The sequence below is a fragment of the Papio anubis genome, chromosome 8 (assembly GCF_008728515.1).
Source record: "Papio anubis isolate 15944 chromosome 8, Panubis1.0, whole genome shotgun sequence".
Classification (NCBI taxonomy): Eukaryota; Metazoa; Chordata; class Mammalia; order Primates; family Cercopithecidae; genus Papio; species Papio anubis.
The window spans coordinates 94,844,641-94,869,333 of NC_044983.1; the positions used below are offsets into that span (position 1 = coordinate 94,844,641).

Genomic DNA, 24,693 nt, shown 5'->3' on the forward strand with positions numbered 1-24,693 from the left:
TGCAGTGGTGCAATCACAGCTCATGCAGCCTCAAACTTCTAGATTCAAGCAGTTGTCCCATTTGAATCTCCTAAGTAGCTGTGACTATAGGCACATGCCACCACGACCAGCTAATTTATTTCATTTTTATTTCTTTGTAGAACAGGGTATCGCTTTGTTGTCTGGGATGATCTTGAACTCCTGGCTTCAAGTGATCCTTCTGCCTCAGCCTCTCAAAGTGCTTGTTCATTTATTTTAGAATCAGTAGTGAATACTTTTGAATGATACTAAATATTTCAGTTTAATGGCCATTTGCCTTTCCATTATACCCATAGTGATATAGAAGAAAATAATCATGAAATGAGTTTCCTTCTTTGAGAGTACTCTTTGAGTGCTACTGCTAACGGTTGCTTTAAAGTGTTTTTAAAAGGAAGGGAAACTGTTATGTGTTGAATTGTGTCCCCGCAAAAATATATGTTGAAGTTCTAACCTTGTGTATCTCAGAATATAACCTTATTTGGTTATAGGTTTGTAACAGAAGTAAGTTAAAATGAGGTTATTAGGGTGACCCAATGTGACTGGTATCCTTATAAAATAGAAAAACTTGGTCATAGACTTATACAAAAGGAAAATGATGTAAAGATACACAGGGAAATTGTCATGTGAACATGGAAGCAAAGATTGAACTAGTGGAGCTGTAAGCCAAGGAACACCCAAGGTGGCTAGTTCCCACCAGAAGAAGCTAGGCAGAGAGCCAAGGAAGGATTGTACTCAGAATCTCAGAGGGTGCATGGCCCTACTGATACCTTGATTTTAGACTGTAACCTCCAATAACTTTGAGACAATATATTTCTGTTGTTTTAACCCACCCAGTTTATGGTACTTTGTTATGGCAGCTCTGCTAGATAGAATGTAGAGGAACAGATTCAACTTCTTTAGACCCTTTATCACAGAAGTTGTTAAAAAGGAAAACATAAGAGATCTCTTAGCATGACAGTATAGGTTCCCTCAGCCTATCTTTCCCACTGATTATTCCTATATACTCTAGGAAAAATTCAAAAACAAGCAATTGACTACCCCCACATAAATGCATGTTCTCAGCTTGTTTTAAAATAATTGAATTGCAAAACGACTTTAAGGCAGCTTTTAGAAATTTTTATGAGGTGTAAACAAAAGCATACTGAATGAAAAGGTAATAAATCTCAATTGAGGAATAAAAAGTATAAAAAGAATCAAATGGAATTTTAGAACTAAAAAATACAGTACCTGAAGGAAGAAAACCATATTGTGTGGGCTTAAAGGTAGCCTGGAGATGATAGAAGAAAGAGTTACTAAACTTGAACATAGATCAGTAGAAATTACTGAATTTGAAAAAGAAAGGAAAAAGGTTTTTTTTAACAAAATGAACAGCGCTCCAATAGTTATAGAATAGAAAAGTCCAATGTTGTTTTCTACTTGGAGTTTCAGAAGGAGAGGAGATAAAGGATTGGGATAGAAAAAAAAAAAAAAAAAAAAAGAGGAAATAATTACAGAAAACTTTGCAAATTTGGGGAAAGAGATAGTCTTTTACGCGTCCAAGAAGTTCACCTAATCCCAAACAGGATAAACCCAAAGTGACAAACATTTGGACACATTGTGATTAAAATATTGAAAATCAAAGATAAATTTTAAAAAATTTTGACAGCAGTTATAGGAAAAGACACATTCCATATAAGCAAACAATCATTTGAATGAGAACAGATTTCTCATTAAAAATCATAAGAGACGGAAGACATTGGAACAATATTTTGGAAGTGCTAACATAAAAGAACTGTTAACCTAGTGAAGATACCCCACAGAAATGAAAGAGAAATAAACCCATTTTTAGATGAAGGGAAGCTACGAAAGTTTGTTACCAGCTGCTCTATTCTACAAGAAATGCTAAAGGAAATTCTTCAGGGTAAAGGAAAATGATACTAGATATAAAATTAGATCTTCAGGAGTGAAGGAAAACCAACAGAAAGGGTAAACGGCTGGGTAAATAATTTAAAAAAACTGTTTAAAAATATGTATGATGCTTGAAAGCAAAAAGCATAACATTGTCTGCTGGTTTTTTCAGTGTATGTAGATGTAACATACAAGACAACTATAGCATTAAGGCTAGAGGAAGATAGAGTAAAAGGATCTATGGTTGCCAAGTTTCTACATATCATATGAAGTGGTACAATATAAACTCTTAAGTAGACTGAAAGATTAGGTGCGTATGGTTTACTCTCTTAGCCCAAGTAATAAGAAAATGCAAAAATACCAAAGGATAAAGCCAAAAAGCCAATGAGGAATTAAAATTAAATACTAAAACATATTCAAAGAAGCCAAAAGAAGTTGGGAAAAAGTAACAAAGGAACAAAAAATGGAGGGTAAAACAGTACAAAAAATAAAATAATAGAGCTAAGCCACATACATTAATAATTACATGAAATATTTATGGTCTCAATTAGGAATCTGCAAACTAATACACATAAGCCAAATTTGGCCACACTCATTTTTTACATATTGTCTATGGTTTCTGCCATGCTATACTTGCAGAATTGAATAAAAGAGCAGTATGGCCCACAAAGCCTAGAATATTTACTCTCTGGCCCTTTACAGAGAAAGTTAACAAATTATCGCTCAAAACACTCCAAGTAAAAGGCAATGATCTGTAGTTGGAAGTAAAGCAAGATGCTACTGTATAATTCCTAACATTGTATTTTACTTGAATATAAAGAAACAGATCATAAATAGATGCATAGTGAAAGATACACCATACAAACAGTCAGCATAAGAAGACTGGACTTACTTATTTTAATCTTAGATAAAATAAATAAAAAGCATGTTACCATAGATAGAGTGAAATGAAACAAAAATTAACAGAATGAAGGGAAAAGATAATTCTAGAATCATAGTAAGAAATTTTTATAACACCTGTTTCAGTAGTGGATAAAACAACTGGATTAAAAATAAATAATTGAAGATCTAGAAGATATGAAAATACTATGAACTCACCTTGATCTAATTGGCATTTATAAAACAGTATATCCAACAATCGTGGGATGTACTTTTTTACAGGTGTACATGGTCTCATTTTTAAGAGGATTAAAATCACATGAAAGTATTATTTGACCTCAGTCAAATTAGAAATTAATAATAATAAAATAGCTAGAAAAAGTTTAAATATGTGGACATTAAACAACATGCTTCTAAATAATTTGTGGAACAAAGACAAAATTATTTGGGAAATTAGAAAATATTGAATGACACTAAAAAACCTGGATAAGCTAAGGCAGTGTTTAGAGGGAAATATAACTTTAAAGACATAATTAGAAAGGAAGAAAGGTCTTAGCCTTTTAAGGTTCAACTTTAGAAAGCTAAGAAAAGAACAAGAGAAACCCAAAGTAAGTAAAAAGAAGAAAATAACAAAGATATGAGCAGAGATGAATGGAACAGTTAACAAAAATGAGCAAGAGATAGAAAATTAAAACCGTGAACTGGTTCTTTTAAAAGATCAACAAAATTGACAGTTCCGTAGCTGTACTGAAATAATAGAGGGGGAGGAAAAAATGCAAACTACTAATATCATGAATAAAGGGTTGTTGATAACATTAAAAGCGTAATAAAAGAATAATGAACAACTTTATGCCAACAAATGCAACAACTTACATGAAATGGAAATTTTCATTGGAAAAGAATTCCGTCAAAGTTGACACAAGAAGAAAAGAGCAAATCCAAATAGCTGTATATCTTTTAACAAAATTGAATGTGATGTCAAAAACTTTCCCATGGAGAAAACTTCCAATCTAGATGGACGAATTCTATAAAATATTCTGGAAAAAATAACATAAATGTTACACAAATGTTTTCCCAGAAATAAAGGCTGAAGCATCCTTGCCCAACTGGTTTTATGAAGGTAGCATAACTCTAATAACAAAACTTCAAAAAGATTTTACAACAGAAGGAAATTAGGTATTAATATCCCTCATGAAATTGATACATAAATTCTTAACCAAATGTTAACAAATCAAAGATAACAATATCTAAAAAGCACAATATATAATGGCCAACTAGGAGTTATCTTAAAAATGCAAGTTTGGTTTAACATTCAAAAGTCATTTAATATAATTTACCATAATAACAAAACAAAGGAGAAAAATCGTACGATCATCTCAATAAATTCAGGTGAGACGTTTGACAGAATTCAACATACATTCATGATGAGAAGTCTCAGCAAATTACAAGTAGGAGGTAACATTCTCAAACTTATAGAGATCATATAAGGGAAAACAATGGTAAATATCATACATAATAGTAAAATATTGAATTGTTTCCCACTGAGATCAGGAAAAAACCCATGATTTCTGCTTTCAACTCTATTCTGTATCATGTTAGAGTTCCTAACCATTACAATAAACTAAGAAAAATTAATAAAAGATATAAAGATAAGAAATGAAGAAGTAAAACTGTTTACATATAACATATTTTATAGAAAACCCCAAAGGAGTCTAATAAACTGTTACTAAAACTAACAAAACTCACCAAGCTTTTATGAGGCAAAGTTAATGTATTAAAACTGATTGTATTTTTATGTACTAGCAGCAAACAACTGGAAAATGGAATGAAATCAATTTCACTCTTTACTAAATCCAAGAAACATAAATGAATAAATCTAACAAAAGATACCTAAGACCTCTATCCTGAAAACCATAAAGCATTGCTGAGAAAACTTAACGCCTAAAATAAATAGATAGATATATCTTCTCATAGTTTGGAAGACTCAAATCGTTGAGGGCTTATTCATCTTGATATTGGGCATAATCAAGTTTAAAAACAATAATTTTTGAAGGACACATTGAGATAGCAGAAAGCCAGGCATTTGGAGAAGGTATGTACAAGACATTTTTCAAACAATGGACTGTTATCCAAAATATTTAAATATTCTTTTTCTTTTTGTTTTTCTCTTTTCTTTTCTCTTCTCTTCTCTTCTCTTTTTTTCTTTTTCTTTTTCGTTTTCTTTTTCTTTTTCTTTTTCTTTTCTTTCTGACAGAGTCTCCCTCTGTTGCCCAGGGTGGAGTGCAGTGATGCGATCTCAGCTCACTGCAACCTCCTCCTCCTGGGTTCAAGTGATTCTCCTGCCTTAGCCTCCTGAGTAGCTGGGATCACAGGTGTGTGCCACCGCACCTGACTAATTTTTGTATTTTTGTAGAGACAGGGTTTCACCATGTTGACCAGGCTGGTATCAAACTCCCGATTTCAAGCGATCCACCTGCTTCGGCTTCCCAAAGTGCTGGGATTACAGGTGTGAGCCACTGCGCCTGGCCTAAAAATTCTACTCAATAACATGAAGATGAACAATAAATGATAAACATAAAGACAGATAATGGGGAAAAGACTTGAACACATACTTCACAAAATATTTATTTGAATAGTCAATAAGCATATGAAAACATGCCCAGTATCATTATCAGGGGTAAAAACATCATGAAGAAATAGAAATACACACCTATTAGATTGGCTTAAATAAATGATAGACTCCACATGTGGACCAACTGGAACTCATCGTACACTGCTTGTGAGAATGTAAAAATGATGTAACAACATTGGAAACCCCTTGGCAATTTCTGAAAAAGTTCCGCACACACTTAGCATACAACCCAATCATTTCTCCGTATATATTTCCTCTGAGAAACAAAAATGTATGTCCACAAAAGGTCTTTTACACAGATGTATATAGCAGCTTTATTTGTATAGCCCCAAACGGGGCACAGGTCACATGTTTATCATCAGGTGAATTAGTAAAAAAATTATGGCCTACTCATACTGAGGTAATACTAGTCAGCCATTAAAGGGTTGAATTATTGATAAAATGCAAGATCATTGATGAATCTTGTAATCATTATGCTGACTGAAAGAAGCCAGGTGGAAAAAGAGTACTTACTGTATAATTCCATTTACATAAAATGTTAAGATATGCAGATTACTATTAATATATAGTGATAAAATGTAGGTTACTTGTTGCCTGGAAGCAGGACAGGAAGAGAGAAGGAAGAGAGGGTGACAGGAAGAGGACCTATTACAAAGGGATATGATGATATTTTTGGAAGATATAGAAGTGTTGTTTTTCTGAGGTCATAGTTTATAGTTAGTGGTAGCTCAGTCTCTCTCTAAAGCTACATATAATAGACAGCCCCGTGCTACTTGGAGTTATCTACCAAAGTCCTTATAACTTAGGAAAAAAGATCATTGTAGCTGTGAGAGGATAGTCCTTCGCCACATGTTCTAGTTATCCATAGCTATCCTAGCTAACGCAAAAAAAATTCTTAGACTCCACTATTATTCATATTTTTAAAATTTACTTTGAGATACTTAATAGTTTTGTGATTTTTATGGTGTTAGTAAATCTAATACTTTGGCTCAAAACTAGAGTACTGGGTATATTCTCTAGATACCCACTTTGTTTGGAGCTGAGCTCAGATTTTGTTGTTGTTTAAATACAAACCAGCTCTAAGCAAAGTCATCAGCTAGATGGGGCTTGTGTTTGGCCTTGTATTTCCTTCCTATGTCTGCTCCTTCCCTGTTGTTCTTTCTTCAGTTATCTGGCTTCCAGGGCCACCTGGCTCCCAGTGCCTCCTTTCTCCTGTTCTCCTGATACCAAGGACCTTTTTTCTAGAATTACTCCAAGGCTGAATGAACCTTGTGTACTGAGAGTTCGTTTTTACCCAAAATGTAATAATTCTTATCTCTTTATGTAATTCTACTTTATAAATCTCATAAAATCCTTGGAGTTACTCAATAAATCCTCGTAAACAAAATGGTGTTACATTGTCACCACGTGATGTAACCAAAGTTGATCACAAGGTTGTTGGGAAGTCTGAAATATTTATGAAAATATTTTGTAAACACTGAAATGTTATATGAATATCATTTTGTTAGTGTAGACTGACTTTGATTAAAATGTGAGACCCTCTTTACAAATTGGTATGAACATCCCTGGTGAAATGTAGCAACATTCCTGAAGAGATGTGAAACCACAACATAACAGCGCTGAAGAATCTATATAAATTAAAAGATTTGGTTAGGGATTAATACTCCTTGATATCTTCAAGTGACAGATTAACCTAAATTGTAATGAGAAAACATGAGTCTCTAAATAAACCTCTTTGTTGTGAGTGATTGCTTTAGCTTATGCTTCCAGACTCTCTTTGGATGCTTTCAGAACTCCGAAGGATGGCTTGATTTTTTTTTTTTCGCCATATGCAGTAAGCAAATTCTTACTGAGCACTACGTGTAAGGCAGACATGAAGATGAATAAAACAAACACGCAAAGAATGTGATATCTACATACCTCATAATCCAACTGTTGAAAGCCGCAAGTAAACAACAAATATTGAGAGTATCACAAGAAAATACATGTATAATACCTTATGTTCAGGGGAACTAAGATTTGATTAACTGCTTATTTCTCATAAGAAACCATGAAGGCCAGAAGAACATCTTTAGGGAAATAAAAAAAATAAAAGGTCTCAATCAATTTAGAAGTTATTAATTAAGCAAAAAATAACTTTTATAAATGAAAATTAAAGAAAAACATTTTCAGAGAAAAGACTCACCATTAGGAACTGCATACAGGATGTACTAAAGAACATTTTTCATGCTAAAAGGAAATGACACCAGATGGCTGAGCATCTCTTCAAATGTTTATTGGCCATTGAATTTGCTCATTCGTGAATTGACAGTTTACATTAATTTATATTTTCCTAATTACTAATAAGATTGAGCATTTTTTCACATGTTTATTTTCCAGTGAATTTGCTCTTTTGTGATTTGTTAATTCATATCATTTAGCCAGTCTTCTATTAAATTCATTTTTCTTAGCAATTTGTAAAAGCTTTCTTTAGACTCTATAAATACAAACCTTATAACTGTAATGCAGTTGATTTGCCTTTAAACTGTTTGACATCTTTTGCCAGAAATGTTTAATCTTTCATAGTCAAAGATACCTATATATTCCTTGTTATTTTCTGGGTATCCTGTCTTAAAAGGAGTATCATGGACCCCTAAAATGAGCGCAGATATACACATGACCATAGAATCCTAAAATGTCTTACTGTTTTTTCTTTCAAAATTAATGGCTCAAAATTTCTTTCTTGTGCTTTCTCATTAATCCATCTGTTTTTGTTGTTTGCTTTTTGTTTTTAAAATATATTTGTTGTAAGGATGAGGTGCAAATGAATACTTCTTGTCCTTTTTATACCATTGGGCTAAAAGCTGTGAGTCTATTCTCAGAATGTTGTATAGACCCATTAAGTTTGCATACTGAGGTATACCGTCAGGTTTGTGGGATTTTGACTGTAGCCAGTGTGTATGCTTCTTGATTACATTTTGTGGAAATAATTCCTACTTAAATACCTTTCTTTGGCTTATCCATTAGGATGACATCAGAATTGTGACCCTTGTACACTATTGAATTTATTTCATTGTTGCCTAGATACAGAACCCTCATGTAGTTAGTGTACTTTAAAAATAGAGAAGGCTATGTATGTAAGGTAGGCTGAGAGCAAATTTATTATTGTATCAGACATTGCTGTCTGTCTGTTAGTCCTGGAACTTTCATTGTTGTTTAGTGTTCTTAGACACTGTATATTTATCTTGGTTGAATATTTGGTGCTTTAGTGACTGGAGGATATTTCTGTTATCCCTTCCCTTCATCTTAACTATGTGACCAAAGTTACCGTGTTTCCTTTAATGTCTTTAGTCACTAGTATCTCAGACTCTAAATACTATGTTTATTCCAAAGTTAAATGAGCCTATCCTGTAATCCCAGCGACTTAGTAGGCTAAGATGGGAGGATCACTTGAGCTCAGGAGTTTGAGACCACTTGAGCAACATAACAAAACCTTGTCTTTATTTAAAAAAAAAAAAAAGAAAAAAAGAAAAAGAAAAAAAAAGCCCATAGGATCTTTTTTTTTTTTTTTTTTAATGTGATAAAACTTCTGTTTACCTTTGGCCAGCAAACTGATACATTGTTTTCTTATAGGCATTCACAGGAATACAACACTGTCTTAGCATTTTGGGGTCTATAAGTATGTGGAACTAGAGAAATAACAGATTTATGCCAGTTTTCTATTCATTTATTTAGTGTTTTTATTGCTCTTATGTTGATCAATTTTTACCAAGGGAATGGAATTTGGCATTGCTGTATAAGAACACAGGCTTTGAGTTCGGACAAAACTGGATTTGTATCCTTGCACAACTCACCCATTTTTAATTCTCTGAGCTCTTGATTTTTTTTTTTTTTTTTTTTGAGACAGAGTTTCGTTTTTGTTGCCCAGACTGGTATTTAATGGTGTGGTCTCGGCTCACTGCAACCTCCACTTCGCGGGTGCAAACAATTCTCCTGCCTCAGCCTCCCAAGTAGCTAGGATTACAGGCACCTACTACCACACCCAGCTAATGTTTTGTATTTTTAGTACAGACGGGGTTTCACCATGTTGCCCAGGCTGCTCTTGAACTCCTGACCTCAGGTGATCCTCCCGCCTTGGCCTCTCAAAATGCTGGGATTACAGGCATGAGCCACCACGCCTGGCCTGAGCTCTTGATTTTTGTTTTAACTTTTAAACAAAATTAAACTGGACAATTAAACTGTAATCTTTTATGTGAAAAGTTGTTTTTGTGTTAAAAAAGAAAAAACTTTTTAAAACTGAGTTTTAATGGTTAGTAACAACCTACATACCAAATGAAATAGTTTTTCTAAGATTGTATTAACTTAGAGCTCTGCATTGTTCAACACAGATCACTAAATTGATTGGTGAAATTCTGTTTCTCCTTGATTTCCGTTGACATTGTATATCCATGGTTTTTCTTCTTCCCTTCTTCCTCTCTGCCTTTAGTGATTCTGTTTTGACACTGTCTCCTGATACTCCTGGGCCTTTCCTCTCTAGGGACTCTTCATCAGCCCTGTATCTTGTCTTGATCATCCCTTGCACTTGGCTTTTGTTCATTCTGTACTTCTGAGTAGAATGACTTTTTGTACTCATTTAAATCCTGTCTCTCTTTCAGGAATATATCTTCTTGAGGCCTTTCTCAGCCTCTCCAGTGAAATTGAATCTTTTTTCTGAACAGCTATAGATTAAATGAAAAAATGTGTGTGAATAAATTTTTTAAAAATAACGTTACATATTTTTATTCGGTCAGCATTCAATACACAAGACATTGTTGATATTAAGTCACCTTCATACAGAACTCACATAAAGCCACCTCAAATGGTATTTATTTTTTAGAGATTTAAAATAAATGTTTTATTGAGGTATACTTAATATACAATAAACTGCATGTTTAAATTATCTAATTTGTTAAGATTTGGCGTACATACACACATGAAACTATGCCCACAGTCTAACATCTTCAAAAGTTTCTTTATGTTCTTATGTAGTCCTCTCTCCCATTCCTCCCCATCACAGCTACCACTGATTCTGTCATTATAGACTAATTTTTGTTTTCTAGGATTCTCTATAAATTGATTCATACCATGTTTTTCTTATCCTAGCTTCTTTCATTCTGCATAATTATTTTGAGATTAATTCACGTTGTTGCATGCGTCAATAGTTTCTTTTTATGGCTAAACAGCATCCTGTCATGTGAATGTACTTCAGTTTGTTCACTACCTGTCAATGTACATTTGGGATTTTTTCCAATTTTTGCCTATTACAAATAATGCTGCCATGAACATTTGTGTACACAACTTTGTGTGGACATAGGCTTCATTTTTCTTAGGAAACTACTTAGGAGTGAAATGGGTGGGATCATACATGGTAGCTATATGCTCTTTTCAAAATCGTCAAATTGTATTCTAAATTTTACATTCCTACCAACAGAAAACGAGAGCGTTAGTTGCTGTACGTCCTTGCTAATACTTGATATAGTTAGGCTTTTTAATTTTAGACATTCTAAAGATGGGAAGTGGAAGGTCATTGTGGCTCTACTTGGCATAGTGTTTTAGCACAACTTGAAGGATAAAAGTTGAACATTTATCCTAGATGTTTTTGCCTTATTTCTTTAAACCTCCAAATTTGGAAAGTCTGAGTTCTGTTAGCAACTTTCTTCTTTGAAAATAAAAATACATTTAAAGTTTATGTCATGGTTTGCATGGCAGTTTAAACACACAGTGTACTCGTTGCCATTCAGGCACAGCATTTTACTGCCAGCACTTAAAGGAATCAGAAGTAGTGACAATAAAAGCAGCATCATTTCTCTTAAATAAATACCCTTAGAAATACTTATAACCTGTTTTGGCTTTTTGTTGTTGTTGTTTGTGCTCTCTTTATCCGTTCTAATTATTTAAGAAAAAGCAAAATAATATTTTTAAAAACTGGTTTGCAACAAAGTTGTTTCTCTGTAGAGAGAAACATTCATAATTATGAAGGACAGAAGAATTTGAACAAATATTTTTAAAGAACTTTTTAATCAGATTTTTAGCTGCTAGATTACTTTTAAACAACAATAGCTATAACCTGAGATTTGAAACTTCATTACGCAAAAAAACAGGAGAAAATTGTACACCCAAGTGCTGTTTTATATCAAATGAGGATTGACAATAGTGTTTTTATGCATCTGTTCTGCCCACATAAGAAGCCAGCTTCATCATCTGGATGTGTCCTGGGGCTGAAACTTTTTATAAATATGAGAATTTCACTTTTTTTAAATGGCAAGCAGAATATGGTGTCCAGCTGTGGATTTGCTTATATATTGTGTTTGCATTTTTTCTTCCTGGGCTTGTTTTATACAGTATATGGCACTACATTGTCATACAGATTTCATGATTAATGCTTATTTATGAAATCTTGCATAAATATCTTAGGACTCAGTCAAACAATGTGCAAGTTAAACAGTTTTTCTCTGAATATTGGAATGACATATCCTTTGGGAATAGTAAGTTGGATATGTTCTTTATCTATAAAAAAAGTCTCATATGTAACATTTGCCTTTTACTATTTGATGTTATATCATTCTTTTTCAATTGTTTTGTGGGACAAGAAATCCAGTTTCAGATTTATTCCTGGGAAACACAGAGAAAATTTAGATGTGGAAATTATTTAGAAATAAGGATGGTAGCTATTTTGTATTACATTAAATAATTACATTTACTAGAATGCCTTTTTTTAAAAATTTTGATTCTGTCCTCTGGTCGAGAGGCATTTATATGTGTTCTATTATTCATATATTGAAATAAATCTACTGTTTGCTAATAAGCTGTGCTTACATTACTGTGGTTTTAATCCACGGGAATGCTAGGTTGATTATTAAATATCACCATGTGAGTGTGAAGCAAATTTCAAGTGGAAGTTAATAGTGATCAGTGATGCATTGGTAGAGTTTTGTTTTATAAATTTTATTTCTCTGGAATAGTTAATTTTCTCATATTATTATTTTAGTGGTTTGAAACTGGAAGTTGATAGACTTGTTTTCTCTTCTTTTTTTCTTATGCTCTCAGGTCCAGCTTTTCTATGAACTAACTGATACCATGAATAAGGTCTGGAATAAGATTCAGAAGAGAGGCAATCTCAACCTATCTACAACCTCTCCAGAGACCATGGCAGGGCCTGTTCCTACTTCTCCAGTTAGAAGCAGTATAGGCACGGCTCCTCCAGATACCAGCACATGCAGCCCATCTGCTGACATTGGGACTACTACTGAGGTAAGTGTTTTTGAAAATCCTGTTACAAAATGAAGGTTAATATATAACACAGATTTCCAGATCATGGTTTAAAATGAAGATAACCTCACTACTGTGAAAACTGATAGATTCTGAAGGTTCAAGAGGAGCTGTGGCAGCAGTGACTGTATATTCCTTTCAGGTACAAGAATTTTTTTAAAAATCACTTTCAGCAGCTTCTGGGGTAGTTCAGAATAGTGCCGGCTCTGTGAAGTGGTGAAAACTGAGACACAGTAAAGGTATGTTTCCTCAGAAGTATGGAAATGTAGAAGCTGAGTGAAAAAGAGACTCATGCTTCCCCTCTCCCTACCTCTGTTCCTCTACACCTTTTTTTGAACCAGGTGACTATTATTATCTAGTCACCTGGTTTAGATTAGTGGTTTTCGACCCTGTCAGACCCAGTGCCCTCTCCTCTTCCTCCCAATTGTAAAAGCTTTTCTTTTTCTTTTTAACATCCTAACCTAGCATGCCAGTACCTCTTTTGTATAAGAAATATTTTATAATGCCTCCTTTACCATCCTGAAATGAAAATAAAAAACATACCCAGAAATGAAAATGAAAAATAATGTAACTTACATATACATATAATTTCAAAAATATATAATGTCTTAAACTGTAAAGCATACATAAAAGGAAAGTAATTAATATATAGTAATATGTACTTCAATATGTAAATGCCTGGGCATGACTATATTAGAAGACATAATGGAATAGTCACGTGCAATTACTGTAATTATGATGGCTGTAAATAGACTTGTACAGGTCTATATTTAACACCACAAGTGGTATTGCTGTTGGTGACATGATTTTCTAAACTAGTGAGAAACTCTTGGTAAAGTTTCAAACAAAACATAGTTCAATCTTTCATTATAGTAGTTAAATTTTGGAATATCTAATGTATATTAAAATCATGCAAAAATGAAGAAAAATATGTTTAGCTTTAAAACACTTTATAAACAGGGTTTTCACCTATATGAATATATATGAGACAGCCTTCATTTTTCAGGACTGCCCTGTTCTACACAGGATCTCTTGAACCCCTAACTCCTAACCCTTAAATGCCAATAATGATACACAAACATTGAGTCAACCAAAAATACCCCCATTCATTTCCAAAACATTGCTTAGAGGACAGAACTTTCTCCAACGAGAACTACTGTTCTATAGTAGATGGAGGTAGAAGTTATGTTTTTTTGTTTCTGCATAAAGACACCATTTCCTCTGGAAATAAAGCTATTGGCAAAATACAGAATGCGATAAGAATAAAGTAAAGGGGATGTTAATTTCTTTCATCTTACAAATCAGTAAAAGCAAACAAACTCAGTTTAAAGAGCAAATTTCAGCTGCTATAAGGCATTTAACACTTTAGAGTACATCTATTTAACCCCCTGTACAAGCAACTTTGCTATCTTGCCCATTCCAAATCTTAAGAATCACAGTAACCCAGGTGATAAGATTATTCTTTCTCTTTTTTCTTTTTTCTTCCCAAATGAGGAAGAGATAGGAAGTCTAGAAATGAGCCCATATTGAGTTAATGGGACATATCCTTTCTAGAGTAAAAGCAATGAATTCTTTCTTGAAGATTTCCAATGTTATTAGCATACAAAATCTTTTAGAATTCCTTCAGTAAAAAAGCTATTGAATACAGCAGTTTCCAAACTTATTTAACCAAAAGCTCATCTTTCTCAGTTTGCCTATTAATGCTTTACAAAATACGTTTTGTGAAATCCTTTGGTAGAGTAATCAAAGTTTAAGGTAATCAGTTGCTAGACAAAGATAGTACAAATGAAGCTGATAAATACAGTTAAATCTTAGAGACATTTTAGTGGCTGAAAGGAGAATGTTCCATTAAACAGTTGTTTTCTAAGTACTGTGTTTACAGGAATGTCTAGAGGAACATGACATCCATTTTGGAGTGCTCACTCAACTCTTTTGGAAATGTGTTTTTTTGAAAGAAGCATTTAAAAGATATTTCAAGTCCAGGAAAGACAGGGCTCACGTGAAATGGTGACAGCTTTTGGTCATACATCTAGAGACTGCCATTCATACAAGGTATAGTTTGAATCATACACTCTAGGATTCTACAGTGTAGAAACAATGCAAAAGGACATGGTGACCCTGATGTGAGATGTAATAAAAATAAACACGCCTTACATTTATAGAGGAAGGATTAATAAATTCATTCTAAGAGGTCTGTGGCTATTTTGTAGAGAAAATAACACTTGAGATGGTTAAAAATGAGTAAGACATGAGTAACAATTTTGTTTTAGTAGATGTATAATAATACATACTAGAAGAATAGTATCTTCACCAGCCAAAGTGAAGAAGTTAAGGGGAAAATTTTGCTAAATTGCTTATAAAAAAGTAAATTCTGATTTTAATAATACCCTTATATGACTGAAATTAATTTCAAATTAGAAAGTTGAGGATTTTTTCTGATTGGGTTATAAAGACAAGTAATGAAAATGCTTGTAGTAGATTTGTTAGTTTTGTACTATATATAGATTTAATCTGATCTGTATCAGATTTGAAAGATCTGAAAATGATAAAATTTTAATGCAAAAGATTCATAAATTAATATTCAAAAAAGACCATGTAAAGCAGCTCATAGAAATGGAGTTCTGGGGGAAGGTGGATGGGAAAGTGGCACATGTTTTCAAAATGCACCCTCTTCTCTTGTTTATATAGTGTGGTCCAGAAAAGAGATGATTACTACTAGTCCAATATCAATTTGAAATCCACTTGGGAAGATTGTTTGCTGAGAAGTACCTTAAAATAATTTAGCTGATTTGTTTTTCATAAAGGACAGGACGATTTTTATGAAGATGGTTATTCACTATTATGAAGATGGTTATTCACTCTTCGCTACTGAATGAAAACAATGACTATATTTTCTTATGTTATCATTTATTGGCTAATTTTGAAAGAGGTCAATTTAAACCCAGATGCACACATAGTTAATCTTAATCTACCTATAAATATTTTTTGAGAGCAAGAATAGAAATTAAACATGAAATATTCAATAGACAGACACCTCCTTATAGGTTGCAAGGTAAAGTTAGATCAATGCCTTAAAATTGATCATCATATCATAACCATTTGGGTGACAGAGTAAGACTCTGTCCTGTCTCAAAAAAAAAAAAAAAAAAAAAAAACTAGAGATAATGCTTGTAAAGTACTTAGTTTAGTGAATAGTCCAAAAGGGAAAGCTAATACAAATCTCCTTCATAAGATTTTTGCATTAGGCCATGAGTATAGGCAAATTTCTATATACACGGTACCATTTAAACATTTTCAATTTAGTGAGTCTTCATTTTATGTTTCCAGCTCTTGTGAAGTCACGAACAACACTAGGATTTACTCACAACAGAGCAGGCAAGTTGTCAGTCCGCGATATGCTTTGTGTAACTCGTTAACAGATTTTTGAAACTCTATTAGGGTTAGCTAATTTTGTCATTTCAATTTAACTTTTAATTTTCTCCTTAGCCCTGGGCAGAAGAAGATTCTGCCACACTAATCAAATGCTGTACCATAGTAGCCCTATGCTGTTATTTGTTATATCATTTTGTTATAACGAAGGAGGAAGGAGCTATAATTATAAAATTATTTCAGTGTAACCATGTTATTTAAATTCACTAACACCGTATTAATAAGGCAATAAAAATATTAAGAATGTATTTATGAAAGAGGAATTACAACTCAGAGCTTGCTAACCAGTGCGCTGAAATACCATGAGATGTGTCACAGCTATGCTGAGACATGGATTACCTTGGCCTTTAGAGTCTTTGGGTGGGTCCAGGGTGAATGAAGCTTTCAATGCCGTGGAGATTTTTCTGCTTACCACAGATACAAATAACATTTCCTACATATGCAATTATATGAAGAAGGTTGGGAAGTACTGCTATAACTTTCCACAACACATATATTCTGTATTTAAATCCGTATACAGATAGTTCTGTTGTTGACATGATAGTATGGCTAATAGAAAATATTCTTATAATCAAAAGATTATCGGGACAATGGTTACCAGGAGAAGAGAAGGACTTCTAGAGCTTTCCAGGAATGCCATGTTCAAAGAAGCATAAAGTCTTTTGAATAGATTAAAACAAACAAAAAAGTATATATATAGTCTCCCCTTCATATTGTTCATTATTTTATTTCTTAACATTTAAAAATAATTGCTTTATAGTCTTTTTAGATTTTCTTAACTCCATTTATTGGAGATGCCAAGTTTTTGTTAGTTATATCTGCTGACTCTCCCTTTTTCTGGTTCATTTTCTCATGTGGTTTGTAATATCTTATTGTGAACTCATCTTCAACAGTTTAATTTTTCTGTGATTCCTATGTGCCCTTTGTTGTAGAATTGTCCCTACAGAGCATTTTGACATTTGCTTTTGCCAGGGTGCTAGAGATTTCAGGGAACCCTCAGCAGTTTTTAGGTTCTTTATCAACAAGGGTTTGTCTTATCATCTAAGTAGTACACATGACATCCCACACAAGCAAATAATAGCAATTAGTTTCTCATAATTTATTTTTTATTTTATTTTTTATTTTTTTGAGACAAGAGTTTCACTCTTGTTGTCCAGGCTGGAGTGCAGTGGTGTGATCTCGGCTCAGTGCAACCTCTGCCTTCCGGTTTCAAGCCTCAGCCTCGTTAGTAGCTGGGATTACAGGCGCCTGCCACCACGCCCGGCTGATTTTTGTATTTTTACTAGAGATGGGGTTTCACCATGTTGGCCAGGCTGATCTGGAACTCCAGACCTCAGGTGTTCGGCCTCCCAAAGTGCTGGGATTACAGGCGTGAGCCATCCTGCTCAGCCACGAATGACTTTATCATGCCCCTACTTTCACCTCTCCTCTGTCCTAGGAATCTGAAAAACATTCATGGCATTTCTTAGCCTGCTGAAGCCTAGTGTCTAGTGTATCTTTTGCTTAAAAAGCAGCTCTGTTTCCTTCCAGGCTTTATGCAAAGAACTCCCCAGTTCAGGCTCTAGACCATGTCTGCAGTCCCTGAATGAGTGTTAAAACACCATTGCTCAACCCCTCCACCCTTATCTGAGTTTGACACTTCTATATACCACCAAGGACTGTTTCCACTTGTTACCCTGACTTTGTGTTGCCTCTTCATTTCTGACACCATAGTGTTTGTCTTTATTTCAAGTTTTGCTATCGTATTAGAAAAAGATGGTAGTCTGAAATTGGACAGTTTAAGAGAATTTAGTAAAAGGACAAAGATGTTAACTGGGAAGGGAAATCTCAGTTAACAGGAGATGATTGAGTACCCTGGAGCAGTTGTTGACACCAGTGGGCTTAAAGGGCAGGAAAGAGAGTTTATCAGAACAGGGAATAAATACCCAGACTTCATTCTCCACTTCTGTCTCCACTGTTTCTCATTGACTGAAACCAAGAAAAAAACAAAAACAAACAAACAAAAAAACCCCAAAAAAACAGAGGACCAGGAAATCCATTCGTATTGTTCATATAGATTAACTTCCCAAGCACACAGGGTAGTGAAGCGTAGAGAGTAGATCTAGAGGGCCAAAGAAAACATATGTAGCACTTTTCGGTATTAAATTCACCTGACATTTTATCCAGAATATCTGTGCTGTGGTAGTACAAATGGTAAATGTTCATTTCAGCTTAGTCTCCATATTGCTGGTGTTAAAATTTCTTATTAAGAACTAGTCTTTTTATTTATCTATTTTTTTGAGACGGAGTCTCGCTCTGTCGCCCAGGCTGGAGTGCAGTGGCCGGATCTCAGCTCACTGCAAGCTCCGCCTCCCGGGTTTACGCCATTCTCCCGCCTCAGCCTCCCAAGTAGCTGGGACTACAGGTGCCCGCCACCTCGCCCGGCTAGTTTTTTGTATTTTTTAATAGAGGCGGGGTTTCACCATATTAGCCAGGATGGTCTCAATCTCCTGACCTCGGGATCCGCCCGTCTCGGCCTCCCAAAGTGCTGGGATTACAGGCTTGAGCCACCAAGCCCGGCCTAAGAACTAGTCTTTTTAATCTCACTCTCCTTGTACATATTAACTTCTCAATACTATCGATTAACTTATTTGGTGATTTTTTAAAATTGTGGTAAAACATGCACATGGTAAAATTTACCATTTTAACCATTTTAAAATGTACAATTTAGCGGCATTAGGCACGTTCACAATGCGTAGCATAACCACTATCTATTTCTAGAACTTTTTCATCATCCTAGATAGAATCTCTATCCCCATCGAACAACTCCATCTTCTCCTCTCCCTCCATCCCTGGTAACCTCTATTCTACTTTCTTTCTCTATAGATTTGCCTATTCTAGGTACTTTATATAAGAGGAATCGTATGGTATTTGTACTTTTGTATCTAGCTTATTCTACTTCGTGTAATATATTTAAGGCTCATTCCTTTCCTTGTGTGTATCAGAATTCCATTCCTTTTTATGGCTGAGTAATATTTCATTGTATGCATGTAACACATTAAATTTATCTGTTTCTTTGTTGCGGGAAATCTGGGTTGTTTCTACGTTTTTGGCTGTTGTGGATAATGCTGCTTTGAACATTGGTGCACAGGGGTTGATTAATTTTTAATGAAATAGTTTTCCCTTGAAGAAATTGTATGCATGTTATATGACTTGCACTTGAAAAAGCATTTTAAAACTCATAGAGTACCAGAAATTGTATTTAATTTTTTAACTGTTGAATATGTTGATAACTGATGTATTTGGTTTAAAATGTAGAGGGAGGGGATAGAAAGTAAATCGAAATGTTTTTAAACATGTTTTATTCGGTACTTATTTTCTGATTTAGAAGAGCACATTTCTGCCATCTTAATATTGTTTGCTTAGTACTAGCCTGAATGGTCTAGAATTTTAGTAGCACTTAATATTATCTCTTACTGTGTTAAAGCGTATTTCAAAATTTTGGCAGAAAATATGGGTCCCAGAGGGGAAAAAAGGGAAAAATTGAGTAGTATGTTTAGTTTCTATAGTAACCCTTCAAACAAAAAAAGAATGTTAGTAATTGATTTTCTCTAAGATGTATTTTTTTTTTTTTCCTCCTGGGGAAAACTAGCTAAACTGTCTGCTCCTTTCCTACTCTTTGTTGTTATGAACTCTCTCTTTTTTCCTTTTCTCAGCCCTAAGAATTGGCTTCCTCTGACTTTAATGTAGTAGTTTTGTGGAACTTGACAAGTGAGCAAAGATCTTTGTCTTAATTCTGTCAACTTATAGTTGTATTTTCATAAAAGATTGTCAGACAGATCCTTTAGACCAGCATTTTTATTTTATATATAGAAAATTGAAACACAGTGAATTAAAATTAGCGTTACTATGTAGGGACTGGGCTGACTCATATTGGCTTGATTCTAAGTTAGTGGAACCTCTGGAAGAGACTTTGTAAATTTGTTTAAGTTCTTTGTAGCTTTTAGATATAAGCCCTTTGTCAGATGGATAGATTGCAAAAATTTTCTCCCATTCTGTAGGTTGACTGTTCACTCTGATGATAGTTTCTTTTGTGTAGAAGATCATTAGTTTAATTAGATCCCATTTGTCTATTTTGGCTTTTATTGCTATTGCTTTTGGTGTTTTAGTCATGAAGTCTTTGCCCATGCCTATGTCTTGAATGGTGTTGCCCAGGTTTTCCTCTAGGATTTTTATGGTTTTAGGTCTTACATTTAAGTCTTTAATCCATCTTGAGTTAACTTCCATGTAAGGTGCAAGGAAGGGATCCAGTTTCAGCTTTCTACATATGGCTAGCCAGTTTTCCCAACACCATTTGTTAAATAGGGAATGCTTTCCCCATTGCTTGTTTTTGTCAAGTTTGTCAAAGATCAGATTGTTGTAGATGTGTAATGTTATTTCTGAGACCTCTGTTCTGTTCCATTGGTCTATATCTCTGTTTTGATACCAGTACCGTGCTGTTTTGGTTGCTGTAGACTTGTAGTATAGTTTGAAGTCAGGTAGTGTGATGCCACCTCCTTTTTTTTTTTTTCTTTTTTCTGCATATGATTGTCTTGGCTCTGTGGGGTCTTTTTTGGTTCCATGTGAACTTTAAAGTAGTTTTTTCCAATTCTGTGAAGAAAATAATTGGTAGCTTGATGGGGATGGCATTGAATCTATAAATTACTTTGGGCAGTATGGCCATTTTCACAATATTGATTCTTCCTGTCCATGAATATGGAACATTTTTCCATTTGTTTGTGTCTTCTTTTATTTTGTTGAGCAGTGGTTTATAGTTCTTCTTGAAGAGGTCCTTCACATCCCTTGTAAGTTGGATTCCTAGGTATTTTATTCTCTTTGAAGCAATTGTGAATGGGAGTTCACTCATGATTTGGCTTTCTGTCTGTTATTGGTGTATAAGAATAATGATGATTTTTGCACATTGATTTTGTGTCCTGAGACTTTGCTGAAGTTGCTCATCAGCTTAAGGAGATTTTGGGCTGAGATGATGGGGTTTTCTAAATAGACAATCATGTCATCTGCAAACAGGGACACTTTGACTTCCTCTTTTCCTAATTGAATACGCTTTATATTTTTTCTCTTGCCTGATTGCCCTGGCCAGAACTTCCAACACTATATTGAATAGGAGTGTTGAGAGAGGACATCCTTGTCTTGTGCTGGTTTTAAAAGGGAATGCTTCCAGTTTTTGGCTATTCGATATGATATTGTCTGTGGTTTTCTCATAAATAGCTTTTATTTTGAGTTAGCTTCCATCAATACCTAGTTTATTGAGTGTTTTTAGCATGAAACACTGTTGAATTTTGTCAAAGGTCTTTTCTGCATCTACTGAGATAATCATGTGGTTTTTGTCATTGGTTCTGTTTATGTGATGGAACACGTTTATTGATTTGCATATGTTGAACCAGCCTTGCATCCCAGGGATGAAGCCCACTTAATCATGGTGGATAAGCTTTTGATGTGCTGCTGGATTCGGCTTGCCAGTATTTTATTGAGGATTTTTGCATCCATGTTCATCTGGGATATTGGTCTAAAATTCTCTTTTTTGTGTGTGTCTCTGCCAGGCTTTGGTATCAGGATGATGTTCACCTCATAAAATGAGTTAGGGAGGATTCTCTCTTTCTCTATTGATTGGAATAGTTTCAGAAGGGATGGTACCAGCTCCTCTTTGTACCTCTGGTAGAATTCAGCTGTGAATCTCTCTGGCCCTGGACTTTTTTTGGTTGGTAGGCTATTAGTTATTGCCTCAGTTTCAGAGCCTGTTACTGGTCTACTCAGAGATTCAACTTCATCCTGGTTTAGTCTTGGGGTGGTGTATATGTCCAGGAATTTATCCATTCCTTCTAGATTTTCTAGTTTATTTGCATAGAGGTGTTTATGGTATTCTTTAATGTAGTTTGTATTTCTCTGGGATCGGTGATGATAGCTCCTTTATCATTTTTTATTGCATCTATTTGATTCTTCTCTCTTTTCTTCTTTATTATTCTTGCTAGCAGTCTATCTATTTTGTTGATCTTTTCAAAAAACCAACTCCTGGATTCATTGATTTTTTTTTTTTTTTTTTTTTACGTTTTCACATATATATTTTTTTTAATTTATTTATTATTATTATACTTTAAGTTGTAGGGCACATGTGCATAACATGCAGGTTTGTTACATATGTATACTTGTGCCATGTTAGTCTGCTGCACCCATCAACTCGTCATTTACATCAGGTATAACTCCCAATGCAATCCCTTCCCCCTCCCCCCTCCCCATGATAGGCCCCGGTGTGTGATGTTCCCCTTCCCGAGTCCAAGTGATCTCATTGTTCAGTTCCCACCTATGAGTGAGAACATGCGGTGTTTGGTTTTCTGTTCTTGTGATAGTTTGCTAAGAATGATGGTTTCCAGCTGCATCCATGTCCCTACAAAGGACGCAAACTCATCCTTTTTTATGGCTGCATAGTATTCCATGGTGTATATGTGCCACATTTTCTTAATCCAATCTGTCACTGATGGACATTTGGGTTGATTCCAAGTCTTTGCTATTGTGAATAGTGCTGCAATAAACATACGTGTGCATGTGTCTTTATAGCAGCATAATTTATAATCCTTTGGGTATATCCCCAGTAATGGGATGGCTGGGTCATATGGTACATCTAGTTCTAGATCCTTGAGGAATCGCCATACTGTTTTCCATAATGGTTGAACTAGTTTACAATCCCACCAACAGTGTAAAAGTGTTCCTATTTCTCCACATCCTCTCCAGCACCTGTTGTTTCCTGACTTTTTAATGATCACCATTCTAACTGGTGTGAGATGGTATCTCATTGTGGTTTTGATTTGCATTTCTCTGATGGCCAGTGATGATGAGCATTTTTTCATATGTCTGTTGGCTGTATGAATGTCTTCTTTTGAGAAATGTCTATTCATATCCTTTGCCCACTTTTTGATGGGGTTGTTTGTTTTTTTCTTGTAAATTTGTTTGAGTTCTTTGTAGGTTCTGGATATTAGCCCTTTGTCAGATGAGTAGATTGCAAAAAATTTCTCCCATTCTGTAGGTTGCCTGTTCACTCTGATGGTAGTTTCTTTTGCTGTGCAGAAGCTCTTTAGTTTAATTAGATCCCATGTGTCAATTTTGGCTTTTGCTGCCGTTGCTTTTGGTGTTTTAGACATGAAGTCTTTGCCCATGCCTATGTCCTGAATGGTACTACCTAGGTTTTCCTCTAGGATTTTTATGGTATTAGGTCTAACATTTAAGTCTCTAATCCATCTTGAATTAATTTTCGTATAAGGAGTAAGGAAAGGATCCAGTTTCAGCTTTCTACTTATGGCTAGCCAATTTTCCCAGCACCATTTATTAAATAGGGAATCCTTTCCCCATTTCTTGTTTCTCTCAGGTTTGTCAAAGATCAGATGGCTGTAGATGTGTGGTATTATTTCTGAGGACTCTGTTCTGTTCCATTGGTCTATATCTCTGTTTTGGTACCAGTACCATGCTGTTTTGGTTACTGTAGCCTTGTAGTATAGTTTGAAGTCAGGTAGCGTGATGCCTCCAGCTTTGTTCTTTTGCCTTAGGATTGTCTTGGAGATGCGGGCTCTTTTTTGGTTCCATATGAACTTTAAAGCAGTTTTTTCCAATTCTGTGAAGAAACTCATTGGTAGCTTGATGGGGATGGCATTGAATCTATAAATTACCTTGGGCAGTATGGCCATTTTCACGATATTGAGTCTTCCTATCCATGAGCATGGTATGTTCTTCCATTTGTTTGTGTCCTCTTTTATTTCACTGAGCAGTGGTTTGTAGTTCTCCTTGAAGAGGTCCTTTACATCCCTTGTAAGTTGGATTCCTAGGTATTTTATTCTCTTTGAAGCAATTGTGAATGGAAGTTCATTCATGATTTGGCTCTGTGTTTGTCTGTTATTGGTGTATAAGAATGCTTGTGATTTTTGCACATTAATTTTGTATCCTGAGACTTTGCTGAAGTTGCTTATCAGCTTAAGGAGATTTTGGACTGAGACAATGGGGTTTTCTAAATAGACAATCATGTCATCTGCAAACAGGGACAATTTGACTTCTTCTTTTCCTAACTGAATACCCCTGATTTCTTTCTCTTGCCTAATTGCCCTAGCCAGAACTTCCAACACTATGTTGAATAGGAGTGGTGAGAGAGGGCATCCCTGTCTTGTGCCAGTTTTCAAAGGGAATTTTTCCAGTTTTTGCCCATTCAGTATGATATTGGCTGTGGGTTTGTCATAAATAGCTCTTATGATTTTGAGGTACGTTCCATCAATACCGAATTGATTGAGCGTTTTTAGCATGAAGGGCTGTTGAATTTTGTCAAAAGCCTTTTCTGCATCTATTGAGATAATCATGTGGTTCTTGTCTTTGGTTCTGTTTATATGCTGGATTATGTTTATTGATTTGCGAATGTTGAACCAGCCTTGCATCCCAGGGATGAAGCCCACTTGATCATGGTGGATAAGCTTTTTGATGTATTGTTGAATCCGGTTTGCCAGTATTTTATTGAGGATTTTTGCATCGATGTTCATCAGGGATATTGG

At 34.7% G+C, this 24,693-nt stretch overlaps 1 protein-coding gene across 1 annotated transcript in view; it reads left to right on the plus strand.

The window, feature by feature from the left end:
* Positions 1 to 24,693, plus strand: part of VPS13B (vacuolar protein sorting 13 homolog B) — an 876,795-nt gene that overhangs the window by 444,143 nt on the left and 407,959 nt on the right. Inside the window, exon 25 of the mRNA XM_031669315.1 lies at positions 12,482 to 12,685. Within this exon, the coding sequence (XP_031525175.1) occupies positions 12,482 to 12,685 (204 nt within the window). The remainder of the gene's footprint in view (positions 1 to 12,481; positions 12,686 to 24,693) is intronic.